General features: G+C 43.1%; 1 protein-coding gene across 9 annotated transcripts in view; it reads right to left on the bottom strand.

Annotated features, from left to right (window-relative positions):
• Window positions 1-19359, bottom strand: part of mark2b (MAP/microtubule affinity-regulating kinase 2b) — a 49056-nt gene that overhangs the window by 4327 nt on the left and 25370 nt on the right. For 2 of the 9 annotated variants that reach the window (XM_026161691.2, XM_026161695.2), the window contains exons 4-18: window positions 18797-18845; window positions 18494-18559; window positions 18035-18105; window positions 17712-17768; window positions 15750-15986; window positions 14587-14706; window positions 13573-13675; window positions 13276-13388; window positions 12963-13037; window positions 12676-12733; window positions 12214-12365; window positions 10766-10860; window positions 7267-7413; window positions 3735-4001; window positions 1374-1400 (exon numbers count right to left, since the gene is read on the bottom strand). In XM_026161691.2, the coding sequence (XP_026017476.1) occupies window positions 1374-1400; window positions 3735-4001; window positions 7267-7413; window positions 10766-10860; window positions 12214-12365; window positions 12676-12733; window positions 12963-13037; window positions 13276-13388; window positions 13573-13675; window positions 14587-14706; window positions 15750-15986; window positions 17712-17768; window positions 18035-18105; window positions 18494-18559; window positions 18797-18845 (1637 nt within the window). The remainder of the gene's footprint in view (window positions 1-1373; window positions 1401-3734; window positions 4002-7266; window positions 7414-10765; window positions 10861-12213; window positions 12366-12675; window positions 12734-12962; window positions 13038-13275; window positions 13389-13572; window positions 13676-14586; window positions 14707-15749; window positions 15987-17711; window positions 17769-18034; window positions 18106-18493; window positions 18560-18796; window positions 18846-19359) is intronic. The other 7 variants (XM_026161693.2, XM_026161696.2, XM_026161694.2 and 4 more) reach the window with 6 other exon arrangements.

The raw sequence follows: 19359 nt of genomic DNA, 5'->3' as shown, positions 1-19359 counted from the left end.
AATAAAGTAACAGCTTTAAGCCAGCAGGTGGAGCAATGGTCCACTCTAAGACCTGCTGGTTAAAATCATCCAACACACTAATCAGGAGACATGTCCAGTCTGGTTGTGTACATACAGAAATGTAAAATGTGTCAACACGTGTCTTTCATTTAGACTAAATATGTAGATGGACATGGAAATAAGGTGTGTGTTTTTATCTTAATGTACGCACACAGACACACTGAGCTCAGTGTGTCTGTGTGCGTACATGTGAAACAAATGTAATTGTGTTTATATATTCACAGCATTAAAAAAAAAACAAAAAAACAAACAGCTTCTTTTCCAGCCACTGTAGGTCAAAGCCATCCACTTGTGTTTCTGCTGCTGTTAGAGAGCCAGTGCTACAGTGAGAACAGAGCAATGAATGAGTGGAAAGAGTGCAGCCTCCAGGAAATAGTGCAGCCCCGTCCCTCCTGGGCCCTCTCCTCCTCCTCTCTGACTTCGTCCACAACTACAACCGTATGCTGACTTATTCCAAGCTACCTCCCCACTGGGATCTAACAACAGGACACCTTTAGCCTGCGTGGCTAAGGCAATTCAGATTACGGAGGCCAAACTAATGAAAGCAGGAAGGTGAAATGGGTGATGGTTTGGTTAGCTGGGATAATGGTTAGCCACACTTTAAAGAGACTACTGGTTCTATTGCTGTGCTTCTGTTATTTCTACACCGAGTTATTTATTGTAAACCGTGGTCAGCGACATGACACGTTTTAGTATTGCCTCACTAGTTTTACATTTTACTATGATCCAGAGTAATAACATGACTGGCACCTCAAGCTATGAACGGGTTAAATGAGGGAATGGATGAGTTTGATGATGGATTCGTCATGACCTAAATCTGGGACTCTACAGGGAGATGCAAGCTCACACACAATCTAACTGGAAAACAAATGTGGGGTGAGGATGAAGTAGAGGTGGGCGGGAGGGACGATGGAGGGACGAAGAGGAAGATGAGTGAGGTGTTAATGTGCCACGTGATGATGGAGTGAGTGAGTTAAGTGAGTGGATGGCTGGGTGAGGGAGGGGAGTTAGTAAAATGAAATACATTTTTAAAAAGAGAAAGAAAATGGACCAAAACACAGCACTCAAAATCAGAAGGGCTCAAAAAACAAAGGGGCCAAACCACAGAGAAACAAAAAAAACAACAACGAAAAGGTGAAAAGATAAAGGCTCAAGGCACAAAAGGAAGATCTCAACAAAAAGCTGCACGAAACACCAAAAGGGGAGGAAGTATTTATATATATATGCATATATATATGTAAAATATATATAAAGAAGAGACGTGTGTTTATATAAATCAAGGGGTTATATTTAACGTTGGGGATGTTGCCTACCTTCTCGGAAACCTGAACGAGAGATTTCTACAAAAACAAAAGAGGGATAAAGAAAGAGAAAAAAAACGTATGTGTAAAACGCATATATCAATGACGTTCTTGTAAAAGACAAAGCTGCCCTCTGAGGAGCCAACTTCAACAGAAAAAAGAAAAATCAGTCCAGACTCACTTGGGATTGAAACGGCAAACAACACCACAGTTAACACAAAGAGAAGAAGGACAACAACAACAACAAAAAGAAGAAGTTACTGCACTGCTGTCGACGTGCAATCTGAACGTGTTTAGATGTACCCTTTATTGGTGTGAATGTGTGAACAAAAACACCTCAGAGGGATTTAACGGGCTCTCTCTGAACACACTCCCCTCCCTTACACAAAGATGTCCGGGATGATCCTGAAAAGAAGCGTTTGTGAGGTGAAAAGTTCAAATGTGATAAAACTTTAAAAAGAAAGAGAGAAGGCGAGAGAACGGCTGCTATAAAAAACACAAATCACACATGTACAAATGACAAAAAGAAAAGCAGACGTTAAGCAACAACTTTTATCTCCTTTAACACAGACAAACCATCGCTCTCCAGACCAGGGAGCTTATATGATACGGTAACAAAACACACAGATTTACCGTGTGTGTGTGTGTGTGTGTGTGTGTGTGTGTGTGTGTGTGTGTGTGTGTGTGTGTGTGTGTGTGTGTGTGTGTGTGTGTGTGTGTGCGTGTGCGAGAGAGAGACAGAGAGACTGGTCAAAATGTACAAATGCAACACAATCTGTCTGCCTGCTGTGCTACAGGCACATAACTGTCTGTGTGTGTGTGAGCATGTGTATCAAGGTGTCCCCAGTAGCGGTATTTATAGTTGAGGGAAAAGTGATATCTCCGGAGTAACCATGGATACTGTCGCCACGGAGCTACAGTATCTCTGAGTGGGAGGCCTGGAGAGTGGCTGTGCCTGTACCCTACACACAGACAGACTCTACACCATGCACGTAGGCTACACATATGATCATTTTTTAAGCAGACAAAAACAACTAAAAATACAAGCAAACATATTCCCTCCTCACGCACACACACACACACACACACACACACACACACACGCACACACGCGCACACACACACAGGATAAAAGAACAAAAAAACCTTATATGGTGGCTGTGGCACATTGCTCACTTGGAACTTTTCTCACTTTTGTCAGAGGTTTTCACTTCCTGTCCTGAGCACCTCTCATTCTAGCATTTGTTCTCACTGTGAGGTAGCTACGTTAAAAACTCCTCTTATTAAGTATATGATATCTTAAATGTAACATCTTGATCAACTTTGCCGAGTGTAAAACAACCTGCAGGCCATGCATCTAAAATCAACTGTGTTCATGTGGTTTACGGTAGTTCACTGGAATGAGTCAGTCAACAAATCTTCTAAGACCAATAAAACCAATAATAAATCCACTAAAATCTGCATTATTTACTCAGAATGCTATTCTTCTTCCTATATGACAAACACTGACAGTGCAGTTCATTTGGAGTCAGGTCCAAAGTCCACATACGCAGACCTGCTGCTGGAAATGCTAAAGTAGGAAACATGCGTGAATACCCATCAAAACAACACTTTAGATCACATTAGCCTCATTATTTGATTACTTAAACATTTTTTAACATCAGCAACATCGAATTCTCCTGAAACTAAAACTTATTTATTTGACAAATGTAAAAATCAGTATCCTGTATTTACCCAGCAGAGTTAGACAGCCAGGAAAAGTTCACTTTACTTCCAGAGAAAGTTATAAATATCGAAATAAACAGTGCTGGCTTTTATTACAATCAGGTACCCTGATCAGCGGCTTCACTGCTGCAACCTGCACTACAAGACTGAGATGAAAACTAGGCCAGACTGGAACCACAACCAAAATTACTCCTCCGTCACCACTGCTCCAAGCAAAATTATAGAGGACGCACAGCTGTTCCCTTCCTCTCCCTTTCTGCTCTGAGCACAGTTACAGATCAGCGCGTGGTTAGTGACAGACGAGACCAGCCCCTTTAAAAAAGTACTCAGTGATGATACGGCCACAGAGTACAATGTTCCTCGGAGAACATCAAAATGACTTGTAATGGAAACTTAGTCATTTTCTGGTTCAAGCTGAAACCTCATAGACTTTAAACTGCACTGGTAACTGGATAATAAAGAGACTAGCTGTTATCACAACTGCTTTGCATTTACCAAACTCCACGCTTCCTCCTTCTACCACACGTCCTCTCCTGTACTTCAGGTTTTTCGACTTCCTTCCTTCCTTCCTTCCTCTCTAACGCTACAGAATCAAACATCAACTAACCAGTGTTTACTTTTTGTGTGCGGCTTACGCCCGTTACTCACTTGCGTACAAACTTGGATGTGAACTTGCTGAAAATCCCCGTGGCGCCATGTGTTCTTCGGGCCTGGCTGTTGCCATGCGACAGTGATGGAGAAGCAGGCCCGCCGGGGTAGGCGGAGCCATGCTGGTCCCGGGCACTACGCTGCTGACCTGCGTGGAACGTGCTGCGGATGCCCACCCCTCTGGAGAAATTGGTACGGTCTGACACGGCGGCGCTGCTGATGTTGTGGGCAGAAGGCGAGGCGCCGGGTGCCCGCTGCGCCGGGGCACTACAGGAGAGAAGGTGGAAAGACAAGAAGGAGAAAAAGAGAAGGAAGGATGGTAAAGAAAAGGCGACACAGAGGAAGGACAGCGGAGACGTGGTCATGAGGAGGAGGAAAGAAGTGCGAAACGTTTTTTGTGAGCAAGAAAAGGTTTGAAGGTGCGATAAGTAAAGAGGTGGGAACGAGGAGGTGAAAATGAAAAAGAATGGTGATGGATATGGGACAGGAGACAACAGAAGAGAGGAGATAAAGGAAACGCGGAAAGAGAAGGATGAAGGAGACGAAAGTGAAGTGTGGGAGGTGATGCAGGAGGAGAGAAAAGGGATGAAGAGAGAGGATTGCAGTGGAGAAGAGTGTGGGACAGGAACATAAAATTAGTCCAACAGTTAAAGATTAAAAATCACCTTCTGATGTGCTGTTAACTTCAGCGCAAGGTCGTGTTTCATCTAATCCCTCAAGTCAGTATTTAGAGCCACATGAGGTCAGTGGCCCGTGCACATGCACGCACACAGACACACACGAGAACGCTTTTAGCTCAGTGACTGGTTGCAGTCACTGAGCTAAAAGGCTGGATTTGCTTTGTAGGGATGTGCATCTTCCATGACAGTGTGTGGCTGCGGCACGCCTGCAGCAGATGGCAACAAACAAGCACAAATGCATGCACACACACACACAGATAAACACCAACACAGAAGAGCAGCAATACAAAAATGAACACTTATTGGCAATGTAGCAAGTCCGCTCGGACGCTTCAGGTACCCATCTTAACAGTTGCCTACCAGCTGAAAGTTGTTGCCAGTAACTGGTATGATCACAGTCTAGCTCGAATGATTGCTGAGCTCTTATGAGAGCAGGTGGTGCTGATCAAAAATGCAGTTTCTCAAGTGCAACAGAAACCAAAGGGTTCTGCACAATCCCACTGACAGCTTCAAAATCAAGAAAAAAGACCAAAGAAGGGGCTCCATTCAAAGCACCAGTGAGACGAGCGAAAAACAGCTCGAGGGTGTCCTTTAATTTGATGTAGATGTGATCATGCTGTCCAGTAGATCAAAGGTATCCAACACACACACACAGATGCAAATTCAAGGAGAGAAAAGCTGGATGAGGCAGATTAGTAGGGACCAGTATCCAGTGTTTTAGTTGAAGATGATAAACTTAATCAGACTGGTTAATATTTCTGATTGGTTTCAACCTATTTTCCTTCTCATTGCACATTAAGTGAAGTAGTGGAGAAAAGGCTTATTCTAAGGTGGTTCAGGGTCATATTGTAGTCTGCTCCTACCCTATATACGTTTCAGCACCAACCTGCTTTATGGCAGTACTGTTATGAACACGTCACTCAGAAAGATTTCAGACTAGATGTATCAAACAGGAATGGATGTGAGTTAAGGGTACAGATTATGTTCTGGAAAAAAGGTGCCTAATCATCACTCAGGGTACAGTCTACGTGTTGAAGCGGTACCTTCTCTCCAGCGTTCCCAACCAGGTTCTGAACAGCCCAAGCTGACTGCTGAACGACGCATGCAACAGAACAAGACTTCAACATAGAGCAGACAAAACCACATACAGCCAAAAAGGGCCACCTTAACACGTGCATGGGTGGAATCAGTCAGACATTTAGCAGTCGTCTTTTTTTGTTTTAAAAAAGGGTCGAAAGCTATCAGAAAAATGGCTGGAGGGTCTGCAGACTGAAGTTAAGGTAGCTGAGGGACACATGCAGTCCTTCCACCTTGTTCTGTGAGACACGGCTGTCTGAACTAAAGCCCAAAAATGTTAAAGTAGCCCGTGAAACAAACACTGTGAAGCAGGGGAGCTAGCCAGCAGAGCAACATATACAGACAAACACACAGATGGCAAATACACACAGGCATTTCACACACATATGACCAGTAGGATCCTCGGGTCATTACTCCATTTCACTGACTCACAGAAACAATGTCAGAGCACAGTTAATGCTTAATAGATGAAAATGGGGTTTTCCCAGGCAAATTCATAACTGAAGGAGGATTACACATATCAGAAGGAGACTGTATGAGGGGAAAATCTTCCTCAAAGAGCCTTTGGGAACAAAACACTGAGGCTGGGAAACCTTAAAGGTGGATAAATTCCCACAAACAGCTGAAAAGCATTTCTACCAGCCGGGGAAAACCCTCATCAACAAACACAATGTGTGCCATAATATCAAATCGGGGACAAAGGGAAAATACCTATAGAGGACATGCAACAGATAACACAAAGGTGTTTTCACATAAACAGAAAGTAACACAGCTACATCTGTAATTTGTCTGGTTCTCCCCAGAGCAACTGCACATTCTTTTACTTCCTCTAAATGACACAACGCAGGGATTGTCCACTCCTTCAGCTTTTCTATTTCATACGCTGGACTGAGAAAATAGATGTAGGATTATCAAACCAAGATTCTTATGCAATCTATTAAGGCTTCTGAGAATAGAGACATAATTCTTGTTAGTCCGCAGATGGTTTATGCTGCGAGGAAACAAAAACAAGTAGAAAAACAGCTCTGGCCTGTCAGAGGTACAGGACAGCTTAAAAAAATCAAAATAAAAAAAATGAACCTGCTCATCTTGTTCTCAAATCCTGCCTGCTCAGTTATGTCTCCACTGATAGATGAGAGCTTTGAATGTGAGTGACTGGCCAAAGACGAGCTATGTCAACATCTCCACAATTGTGCAGCTTTTCTGAGCTCCGCGATGTACTTCCTGGCCGTTGCTAAGTAACTGGTGAGCCTATGATTGCAAGCCTTAGAAATGTTGACCGTCTCACTATGGTGATGTTATAGTGGAGAATGTATACATGCCGACAGTGCATATCACAGCAAGAATAGCAGCAGCAGAGCCTCACTTATGGCAGTGTTACTTAGTGTGTTTGCTGCTGCACGTTTCTTCACAGTTCTGCTTCGTCATGGGGGGAATAATTGTTACCATGAAGTTATACAGTGACCGTAAGCTTTATGCAGGATATCCATCATAAGAAAAAGAGGATTTTTTTCTGATTACTGTACACTTTACTGTTTTGTGATGTTTGGTCCTGTAATCAGCTGCATTTTTTTTTAGAAGCTTTTAATCAATTCTGCATTTAGTGTAGATGAGCAGGTGTAACACAATCTGAGGACCTTTCTTGGGATAAATCACTTTATCCCATCTTCATCTCTTCTTTTTCTTTTGTGTCCATTGCAGGAAAGATGATGATCTGAGCAGAGAGGTGTGTGTGTGTGTGTGTGTGAAAGACAAAAAGAGTGTGAGAGACTTGCCTGGGCCGTGGTGCGTGCAGGTCAGAGGGGCATGGATGATTGGAGGAGGACAGGGACTTGTGGTGGCGGGGACGCGAGGATGAGGAGGAGGAGGAGAGGACGGCAGCGGCTGAGGCAGTGGAGGCGCGGGAACCCGGAGTGTTTAGGCTGAGAGGAAGGACGGGGAGGAAGAGGAGGAGGAGGAGTGCCCCGCCCAACACACACACACACGTATATGCAAACACACCCACAAACGTGAGTAAGACAGGACAGGCACGCCAAACAGAGACACAATCAAACATCCACCCCAAAAAAAACAAACAAAAACAAAACACAAGCACACCGGGCGGGGTTTGTGTGTAGGTGGGCAGGGAGGTGAAGTGGAGTATGGTTAGAAGCAGCACTTATCATACACTGTAAGGGGGGGGGGGAGGAGGGAGGAGGGAGAGAAGAGCAGAGAAAACAGGACACAAGAGGAAGAACAGAGGAAGTAGAAACAAAGAGCGACAGAAAACGCGCGCGCGCACACGCACACACACACAGGAACAAAGGAGGAGGGCCAGTGCGTTGCTGTGAACATTGCTTCATTGTGAAACCTCATTCAAAAGGCTGCCTGTCCCTTTAACTTTACATATAAAAATGTACGTGACACAGAGGGCAGAGCACAGGAGACCAGCTTCTTATCTCTCACACACAGCACAGCAAAAAGTCAAATTATGTGGATAAAGTCAATAAACACAGTAAAAACAAAGTTTTGCCTATAAATTAAAGAGATAAATAAAACAACCATCCGTGCCTTCATTTCGGTATAAAATCTGCCAGATCTTCCCTCCATGACAACGCGAGGCTTTAGTGTAATGTAGCTTCTATCTTTAGCGCAATGCCCCAAAGTCCGTTCTGACCACCTGCACTCGTGCATCTGTGAGTTCAACACAGACGTCAAACTGGCACCGAGAAGGCGTCAGCCTGACAAAACCTCTGAACAGAGCGTTCAGCAGAGATCGGCCAAATTTCCCTTACGTGTATACATCACTGGGGAAAAACGAAAAACACACTCGAAAGCTCGACATCCTTTATGTACACAGTAAAATAACAAACAATATTTTTCCTGTTAAGTTCCCCCGTCAGCGGATAAATGTGCTTTGTTGCCTCTTTTAAGACAAATTTGCTTCGTTACATTTTCAAAATAAATACTACTGATAGAAGCAAAATGTGCTATATTAAGTCAATTCTGACAACAAACTGTTTCCTTTGCAAACAGTCATGCCAAAAATGCAGATTCCAGCAAATGACACGTTAACAAGTTTAGTTTCTTACAGTAAACCAGCTGGGTAGGAGATCAGAGCTTGCAGTTCCTGACTTACCACTTTCACATACCTCCTCAAATGTAAACAATCCAAACTTTTTCCATCTATTTTATCACCTACAAAGTTGCACAACTGACATTTCTTAAGAATTACTTAAGAAAACAAACAAACAAAAACAAACAAACAAAATGCTGAGTTCCTCTTTGAACCCTCTGCTAATCAGGAGGCTGCTACAGCCTACAAAGCTCTGCACATTACCGACGGCGTTAACTTGACCTTATCCACATGCACAAGAGAAAACACAAACACACACACACACACACACACACACACACACACACACACACACACACACAGTGTAAGGGACAGCGGAGAGTGGTACCGTGGAGAGACAAGAGATATCAAGAGAGTGTGGAAGAATGAACACAGAGAAAGAGGGACATTTACACAGAAAACAAGCACACAGCTGAGAGAAACACAGGGATTAGCATGGCTGGTGATGGAAAATATTAACTGGATAACCCAGTGTGTAGTGAGTGTGAGCGTGTATGACTCGTGTTGAAATTTGTGCATGCCCAGCCGCCTCTCTGCATGTGAGTGGATGTATTTGTGCATATGTAAGCCTATTAGGAGGTGAACGCGAGGACCATATAGTGCTACTAAGAGTTAATATTCCATCACAAGTCTCTAATCTCCTTAGAGAGAGGGGAGGAAAAGAAAGAAATAAGAAGAAAGATTAATATAAGGACAAGAAGAGGGGGGGAAAAGGAAGCTCGAATAAAGCAAAGGAAGGAGGTGCCAAGAAAATGTGAGCGACTCCAGAGGGAGGCTCAGCAGCAGATAAAAGAAGCCAAATTAAGGAAATTAGAAAAGGACAGAAAGGGGGGGTGGTGTGGGTAGGGTATAACAAGTATAAAAGCCCAAACTTCAAAGCATTAGTGATGATCAAATAAAGTAACTTTAAAATCAAAGCAGATGACAACCACTGAGTTAGCAGAGCCTACCATAGTTAACAGACCCACAGTACTAAAAAAGCAATGCTGTCTCAAATGACCGTTTCCAACAGTGAACGCAGAGGAGACTTGATTTTACAGCCTCTACTTGGATTCAACTGAATCTGCCATACTGTAGGTGGTGCGCCACGTTGGGAACAATGGGGTCATTTGAGACGGACACATGAACAGGTAAACAAAGCAGTATGAACCATGACCATGAATGCTGCGTCCTAGTAGGGATTATGGTTTGGTTTTATGTTTAATGCTCATGAAAAAGCCCACAAAGCACATGGCTGGGTTAAGCATGAGTGATGTGCGTATAGCTGTATGCGGGGACGTGTTATGAGCTGCTTGACACCAGAAGTTAGCACGCGCAGAACCGTCAGAGGGCAACAAGATTTGGACCGTTCTTTTAAAAACCGAAAGGGGATCCAGGATGAGAGGAGAGCCGGGAGGATGAATCACACGCAGAAAGTTTAAAATGAGAAATTAGAAAGTGGAAAATAGGGGGAATACTCCATAAAACTCCACAGTAGCTCGTTCCAGTGAACAAGGAGGGGGGAAAAAGATGGAAGCTTGACTTAAGGCTAAAGAAAATCAATTATTTAACTTAAATGCTGCTTTTAGCCATCTGTGATTTTATAGGATTAATGTCACTTCTGCACCTTCTTTTACCTGGGTGCAGCATGGGTGTGACACCTGAAGGGACTCTGGAGGGACTGGAGGTGTCACACTTCTATTGTGCGTTTTTATAGCGTTTGAAGATCGCGTACGTAAACCTGCACACTTGGATGCTTCCACGTCAGGGCTTTCTCCCGGCCTCCATCAGGCCATCACGAGTAATCTGTAATCTTCTGGAGGTTTGGCCTAAATTCCCGAGAGAGAGAGCCCGATTTCCATGTCCAGCAGAGCTCACCCCACCCTGGGGGAAGGCTGCGGGCCTCCCTGAGCCAGCTGGCAGAGCTCTGGAGAGTACCAGCCAAGGTCTGGGATTCAGTCACTGAGACAGCTGTGGGGCTGCTTCATTCACAAACCATGGTGAGTGTGTGTTTGTATTATGTGTATATGAGTGAAGACGCGGCGCTGCCTCAAAGCAACTAGTTGGGCTTTGAATGACGAGAAAGAGTGCCTGTGAGAACGCCTGAGTGGCTGCGTTTGCCCTTGTCTTCTCTCATTTGTAATTCTGTGTGTGTATTTAGTGTGCGTGCGTTTGCGTACCTGTCTTTGCCGTTCTGAATGCTCTGGTCGAGAGTGGCTCTGTCGGTCAGAGGAGAATTCCGACTGCGGCCGGTACCGGTGGACAGGATGCTATTCTGAAAAGGAGGAGCATCAAAATAGAAATGTTAGAAAAAAGGGACAAAGGTTTGATTAAGGGTTGATGACCCCACCAAGGTATCCAGGGAACAGCCTTTCAGCAAACTTCTAAATGGAAAAAGGACAAGCAGCTTAAACAACCTAATATGAATGAAAAACCGCCGTAATTAGCGCTCAAGAGAATTTCCCGGATCAAATTAATTTTCATGCACCCTCGTCCAAATTATCTGTGAATGACACAAGAAAAAAAACCCCAATTCATTTTCACCTTGACATGTTGAATAGTCATTTGAAACCTCTCCACTCCCACGTGTGCACTTTCCATGAGAATGACAGTTAAGCTCTGCACAGCTTGAGGTTGGGCAGAGCTATAATACATGTCTGTTATGTCACCAAAGCCCACAGATAAATGATTAATAAATGTCTAAAGGCGTGTCGAGCTGACAGGTGCAACAAACCTCAAGAGAGAAGTCCATCGAGCAAAGTTTCTAAACACCCACACAGTCCTACCAAGAGGTCTGTCCAGGGGCTTTAAACCAAAACGGGTGGACATGAAATTTCCTAAAATATTTTTCATATGCACACTCGACCTTTACAGTTACGTTTTAGTTTAATGGTAGGCGTCAAATACAGATCCCTGTCAGGCACTTCCTGTGTCAGATGTTAAGGTTATAAGACTCCCTCAGGGTTCTGCCAATTGATGCCAACTGAGCAGATGAGAGCAGGTGACTGCACTTAAAGCATGTGACACGTGCTTATGTCATTAAATGAACGAAGCTGTAACCAATGCGGGCGGATGTGCTGTGGAATGCATGTTCTCTTTGTTCAGGGTTGTGTGAGTAACCGGAAAGACGAGCTTCTGAGCTCTCGTTCTCGGAGGCCTGAGCCCGGCACAAGGCTGTGAAACATCGAGTTCTTCATCAGGTTTGTGGACGCTGCTCTCATCCCCGGTGAGACGTTTTGGGTGTACATAACTTAAAGATAAAGGCCTTATCTAACCATCTTCTAATGTAAAAGCAACTACATAGCACGGCAGTGTAACAGCTTCACACCCGCACAGTTTCACTTTCGCAGAGCAGTTAAGATGTTCATAGTTTAAAAGCCACTTGTTTTTATTTAGTTTGATAATTAACTAGGAATTATTTTGATCTTTGGACCACAGCATGTGAGTAATTATGGCTGTTGACAGCATACACTAAAGGGCAAAAATTACAGCTCTGCAGACGCAGCAGTTACTTGTGCGCATGTTTGGGAATTTGTGTGTGTACCAAGCGATGACGCAAATACAACCCTTTGTGTTTTTGATACGGCTTAAATGCAAATATATCAGCAGCATGGGTATTAGGTCTCACGGTGGAGGGTGTGCCACTCTTCTTGCGGTCGGACGAGGCCAGAGGACTGGCCGGCACCTTGGTGGTGGAGCTGCCTGATGAACCCTTCCTCCCAGAATCCTCCCCTGCTGACCGGTTGTCTGTCTGACCTCCCCTTTTGGAGTAGGAGGAGCCTGGAAAAAAAAAAAAAAAAAAGGAAGACAGTGCGTCAGACCAGCACTTAATAGGCTTGAACCTTGGACCTTTCTTCTGCTTTGCCTGCTGGTTTGTCACTTCCTTTTTTACTTTAATCAATCAAGAAGCAGTCATAGCAAGCCCTCTACTCATGCACTCACTCTTCTACTTCCTTCGCTTAACCTTCTCTTCCTTCTTAACCTTTATTCCAGCCTAAATCTTATCCTCGTCTTGATCTTCCATGTCTACAACACAACTACAACTATGTCTCCAGTGTTCCCGTTCCCCTTCAACACACACCAATCTCACCCTGGTCGGTGGTTCGGCGGTTCTGAGGCTTCTGGTTGGATGACACGCTGCGCTGTACCTTAAAGAGAGAAAAGATACACAAAAGGTCAGAGCAGCATTTAACATGCTTAAATACACAATGGGATAGTTTAATGTAGAAGCCATGACCTATGTGTATGATTAAGAACCTCAAACATCAAGAGCTTTTGCTACATGTGTGTGGTCAAGTCAGTGTATCTGTGTCGCTTGCTGGAGTTGGGGAAACCTCATTAAGCGCTAGCTGAAGACATTATGTGTTCTCATTATACCTTATGAAGCGGGGGGGGAGCATTTATGTTGCTTACATCACTTCCCGGCCGAGGTTTGATGCCACCTTCATCAAGCTGAGGGAAAAACCAAAACAGACGTCTTAATACAAGAGAGAAAGAAACTGGTATAGGTCACGTAAACAGAAAGGACTAAAAAAAAAAAAAAAATCATACATATTATTAAAAAGAAGATATATAAAGATAGAGTCACTTCTTCATAAAGGACAGCTCAGCTCTGACAAACAGTACCTTGCATAGTTATTATGACTCTGGTATTACAGGGTGAAGCATGATTTAAAAAAACCTGAGTAACCTCAGAGTTCCTATAGTCCAGAAGCAGGTATGTGGCCATCACGTCGTTGTACTTCTGGTTCACCAGCGAGTCCTGGATCTCCTCCTGAGAGAATCCCATCTGCAGCATGATGTCTGCACATACAGTAAAACCATGTTATAAATAGAACGGTGAGCTGACACCAACTTTATATAACTCCTAAAGATTAAAAAAGAAGACGAAGAGAAAGAGAGAATGTATACAGGCTTAGGTGTTGCTGTGTGTGATGAAGAAAAGGGGGTTTAGAGAGTCATCTTTTTTTCTTTTTTTCTTGCCTACCTGTCCTCCTGGGGTCCTTATAATCTGGCTGAGGTTCGATGTAGGGTTTGAGTTCCTCTTCCTCATAGCCCACATTCATCCACCGGTCTCTCATTATCTGCTGCTGGTAGAAAGCCAAACAAACAGATAAAGGGAGGCATGAGTTGGCAAAAAGGACAAATGGGCAGAAAGGAGTGTGGGGAAGGATGAAAGATGAACAGAGTAGTAGTAGTTCACCCATACTTTTCTCCTGGGAAACTAACGGTGTCACAATTCAGATACTACACTGACAGAAGCATTTAGACTTTAAGGATGAAGCCCACAATATCGCTCATACGCTGCAGAGTCCACGATGATGAAAATGGACATTATATAAAGACTGTATGTCTGATAAAAGCTGAGCGCAATCACAGCAGGGTTCAGTTAAGAGTTATTGATCCACTGGCTTCTTAAAGCAGAATAGACTGTACGTTCATTGTTTGAGCGAGATGCACTTTGCCGATTGAAACAAGTGCGTACAATCTTAAGTGGGTTTAAACGAACAGGCACATGACTCATTTTTAAAAACATTAAACTGAATTTATGGGGTTGTTTTAGCATGACCAATCAAGGATCGGGAATAACTACATACGCTGACAAAACCTACAACCTGACAAGCCAATGCAAGCAGCAACACTTCCCCCCTCCCTGTCACCTTAGTAATATTTTTCATCCGAGCAAGTTACCTTCCATCCACATTCAGCGCAACCAAATTAAATTACTCTTAACAGGTATTTACTAAGTCTTTAAAAAGCACTTTGCACCTCAGCAACAAACTCACATATGGCTGATGAAGCAAGTCTAACTTTACAGTCTTATACGGGCTGTAAACACCATTCTTAGCAACGAGCTACATTCAAAACATCTGTAGGACTCACGCAGTTACATATAGGTGGCTGAAATGATCGTTTCATTCACAAGGAAACAAATGCAGTAACTGAATTAAAGGCATTTTGTGACTTGTGTGTGTGCGTGTGGCACTGCTGTGCGTTATACCTCGAGGCTGCCTCTTTTTGAAGGGTTCAGGATGAGGAACTTTTTGAGCAGGTTCTCACAGTCAGTGGACATATAGAAAGGAATCCTGTATTTACCACGTAGCACGCGCTCTCTCAGTTCCTGGAGATGGACAGGTATATGAAGAGTCAACAGTAAGTGCAAACAATCAGCAATTTTAAACACAAACACACACACACAGCTTTGCTTTGAAAATAAATTTGGGCAAAGCAAAGCAACTAAACATCCAAAGGTTTATGTAAAGATTAAACACTTTATGATGCGAGTGAAGAGGAAATCTCATCAGTATTCTCCTACCTCAATCAGATATGGCTCCACATAGCCAAGCTAAACATTATCTATGCTTACAAATGAATTACAGTTTTATTAAACAGGAACCATATTCATATAAGCTGGTTAGCATTTCAAAAAGCTCTGATTCAATCAGAGCTGCAGCACAGGACGTGGGTGATATAAGCATTAAATGAAATTCACTGACTTGTGGGTATTTCTTTAGCTTTAATACGAGAACGCACTTCCAGTTCCCAGGCACAGAGTACCATCGCAATTTAACTTTTTTTTTTTTTTTTTTTTTAAATCACCACCGTTCAGCTCATTTATCAACTTTCATGTGCTCAGACACGGAGCAGGTTAATGCACGTAGTAACGCTTGTTAACTCAGCTGTAATGAATGTGCTTATTCTGTCAAGCACTGCATTTTCATAAAACTCAATAGGAGGTAGAGCAAAAGGCATGCTCAGTAAGCCTAGATTATATTTCTCTGGCATTTTAATATCAATACCATCACATTCAATGTCATATCGCCCACCCAAAATGTGTCTGCACTTCCAGAATGACTCATGTGGGTACTGACTGAATGCACAGTGTGATAGGTGGTGTGAATGATTGGTAGCAAAAGCAGTTCAGGAAACATTAAATCTCTCTTTAAACACCGAACACATATCATCAACGAATGCAAATTTGGAAAGTCAATACAGGCAGAGAGATAATAACTTTCACCCATTCTAGAGTTCAATTTCTGCATTCTGCAGGAAGAGGGAACAGAAACCAGCATGACAAATACTACAACCACCCACAGAATACAGACTTCCACTTATGTAATGCGTGCACACACACACACACACACACACACTCATCCTTCCGACCTTGAGGTTTTGTCCATCGAAGGGCAGCGAGCCGCTGACCAGTGTGTAGAGGATCACTCCGAGGCTCCAGACATCCACCTCAGGCCCGTCGTACTTCTTGCCCTGGAAGAGCTCTGGAGCTGCGTAGGGCGGGGAGCCACAGAACGTGTCCAGCTTGTTCCCCAGAGTAAATTCATTACTGAAGCCAAAGTCGGCTATTTTGATGTTCATGTCTGCGTCAAGCAGCAAGTTCTCTGCCTGCAGACAAACGGCGAGGAGAGAGGTCAGAAGAAGGGGCATTTACTATGTTCAAAATACAGGAGCGCAAATAAAGAGGAGGAAAGAAACCACGCCATACCAAATGTGCCAAAAAATGAAAAACACTTAAGATCTGCTTTGTGGGCTCATCAGATCTGATGAGGCACAAAAAGTATAAATCTGAGCTGCTGACAAAGTGGAATTAAGAAACTGACTAGCTTGGGATCAAATGTAACATGATCTGACATGCAAATGGCTTTGTAGGTAGCACATTCATGGTACAGATGGATTTCTAAAACACTTTTCTTTGGGTTAAAATAAACAGCTGTGTGGGAAAGAGAGCTTTCACAGGAATCGTCTGTGCCGTTCAAGCAGCGCACAATGGGTAAACGTGAGAGACCACAGTTTTTCCCTGCGTGTTTGTATCTTTAAGCTTGAAGTGAACCAGTGAGCAAGGAGGCTGGGGTTGCCTAGCAACAGGTCCGCTCTCCTTTTCACTTGCTCTGAATACTTTGCAGCTTCTGTGCGTTTGAGTGTGTGAGAGTGTGCATGCAAACATTAAATACAATACTGACATCATCTCTAACCTCGGAGCTAAAAAAAAATAAATTAAAAAAAAGGAAGATCACAGGTTTTTAATGATTTGTTGTTGATATTAATCACCTATTAGTCATCCACATCAACCTTATTATCTCTCATGAAAAGAAGCAGAGATACAGTAGAGCATGACATCAACGATACAGTATTCATTTATTTTTATTTTTTTAAGTCTTGGCACTCAAATGGGGTCATTTTAGTCTCCGTGTGAAAATGCACACTCATCAAAATTTGCTCTCACTGTAAGACCAAACAGCAGCCCTGAAAAATGAAGCCATGGCATTAGTGCCTAAACCTGCAGTTCATCTTGTGGCCACTTGAGGCTGGCTCTAAAAGTAGGTCAATCTAAGTATGAGGGTCTAAGATCAACATGTTTACAACCTTGCCAACCAATTTCCTTATGGCCAAATATGGGTGATACCAGCAGGTCTACAGCCACCCTTTTGGAGCACTTCTTAGAAATAAGCCTGTGCTCGATTTTTATTTTATTTTACAACCCTCAGATCAACAGTGATTGTGTTAATGTGAAGGAAGGCAAGCGTTATGATAATCCTTCTGTCTCAACCAGAAACGGCTTACTTCTAAGCCTGCATTTTATTGTGTGTGTGTGTTTTAAATGACAACCATTAGTAACTGTTATCGGTAGGAAATCCAACCTTGCTAAAAGCTGCTAAAATTTCATTAAAAACCCAAAATAGACTAGAAACAACTTTGAAATAGGAGGTTTCTGTCCCACTAATCATGATAATGTGTTGACTACAGGTCTGTCTGGTGGGACAATAAGAGGATTTACAACTTTGAATAATACTATGAACCAAACTGACCCAGAGGCCTTGGATCTGTGTGTGCATAATGTGCGCTTTGGTTTTTGGGATAATCTAAGATGAGCTGGCAGAAAGGAAAAAAATAACAAAAAACAACAAAACGATGACATAGGAGGAGAAATGTATACAATACATGTTTGCGTTTAACAGACTTTGTGAATATCGTCTGGGTGACTCGTTTGCAGAGGTGGGATTTCAGCTCAAAGAGCCAATTGTATGAAGATTAAATGTGGAGGTGAGGAGAGGGGAGGAGGTTGCTTTGACACCAACTCTAATTCAATAATGCCTTCGAGTGTGTTCTCACCTTGAGGTCTCTGTGTACTATACACTTCTGATGGCAATACTGCACAGCTGACACAATCTGGAGAGTGACAAAGTGAGCGAGAGAGAGGGAACGGGGAGAAGCAGGGGAGAGGAGGGATGACAGGATGGAGAGGTTCAAACAGTGAGCTCTTCATTAGGAGTTCATCCAAAAAGCAATTTCGGGATAGAGCTAGTGATGCAAGACTTAGTACAAACTGTACACTCTTAATATCAGTCCAAACTGGCTTGAAACATACGACGCTTACAAAGTTGGACTAGTTTCTGTGAAAGGAGGGGGGAAAAGCCGTTTTCAACCCAACACACCTGTCTGAATTTGGCACGGGCTTCCTTCTCCTTCATCCTGCCATGAGCCACCAAGTAATCAAAGACCTCTCCTGGGAGACGACAGAAAGAGGAGGAGAGCAGATTTAGTGCTGGAACTGGATACCTGCCTCCAGAATAAAGGGTCAGGAGTACTGAACTGAACGTTGTCGTTTAGGAGTTTATTACTGATACTCTGTTTTATTACAGACTTGACTTATAATGATACAACAGCAGTACCAAAATAAATAAATAAAAATCTGGTCATCACATTGACTCAATAACATAAATAGATTATTATAACAACATTTACAGTGGCATTCTTTTTCAGCAAATTTATCAATAATAAAGCTCTTTGCAAATGATCCTGCTTATAAAGGTCTTTATTTTTTTCCTTTACTTATGGTCTATCACAGAATGACAACTTTTAGGGGGAATCATTTCACAGTGACACGCACTTACCTCCACTAGCGTACTCCATTACCAGGTACAAAGTCTTCTCTGTTTCTATCACCTCAAAGAGCTTGACTGCAGGTGGAAAGAGAAAGGCAAAGCAAGAGGAATGGAGGAGGAGGGAGTGATGGGGCAAGGGAATAAGAAGAGAACAAAGGGAGAAGCAGAGCAAAGAGCAAGAATGAAAGCAAAAAGGGATAAAAAAACCAAAAACAAATAGCAGGATTAATATTATCTGGCTACATGGCCTTAAAAACACTGGCTGCCAGCAAGTGACGACACACTTGAACCTCATGTTTCAGGGTGACTCACCTATGTTGGGATGATTCAACATCTTCATGATCCTCACCTCCCGGAAGAGCTGTGAGAAACGAGACAGACCGTCAAACACGCCATCAGACTGCAGAGGGAGTTGTTCTTGTTGTGACACTCATTTATACGGTCATTTCTCCAGTGTAAATGTCTATCACTTGATTATGTGCATTTGCTCCAAATGACAGGGAGCGAAAACAAACGCCAGTATTGTAATTTCTGTGTGATTACAAAGACTCCAGAGTCTCTGTTTGTGGTAGGTAAATTGACACTGACACACAACCACTCACTTCCTGTTCAAGAGGAGGAAGGAAAACAAAAACAGTTAGTGATGATATACCAACAGAGATCAAAGTAACTCAGCTACCAATCTAAAGTCTGGTGCAATTTAGAATTGCATAATTGAACAGAAATGAGTTAAAGGCGACTATTTAGCGTTTTCTAGACAAGCACTTCCTGTAGGTAACATCTGAACATATCAGCTCAATAACTTTTCTGTTAAAGTCAGAACCGTAATCTTTCTAGATCAGACCCAATAACACTTCTGTCTGTTTCCGCACGGC

The sequence above is a fragment of the Astatotilapia calliptera genome, chromosome 3, assembly GCF_964374335.1.
Source record: "Astatotilapia calliptera chromosome 3, fAstCal68.1, whole genome shotgun sequence".
Taxonomy (NCBI): domain Eukaryota; kingdom Metazoa; phylum Chordata; class Actinopteri; order Cichliformes; family Cichlidae; genus Astatotilapia; species Astatotilapia calliptera.
Note: the sequence above shows the minus strand (reverse complement) of the source record. Positions and strands in the feature narration are given on the sequence as shown.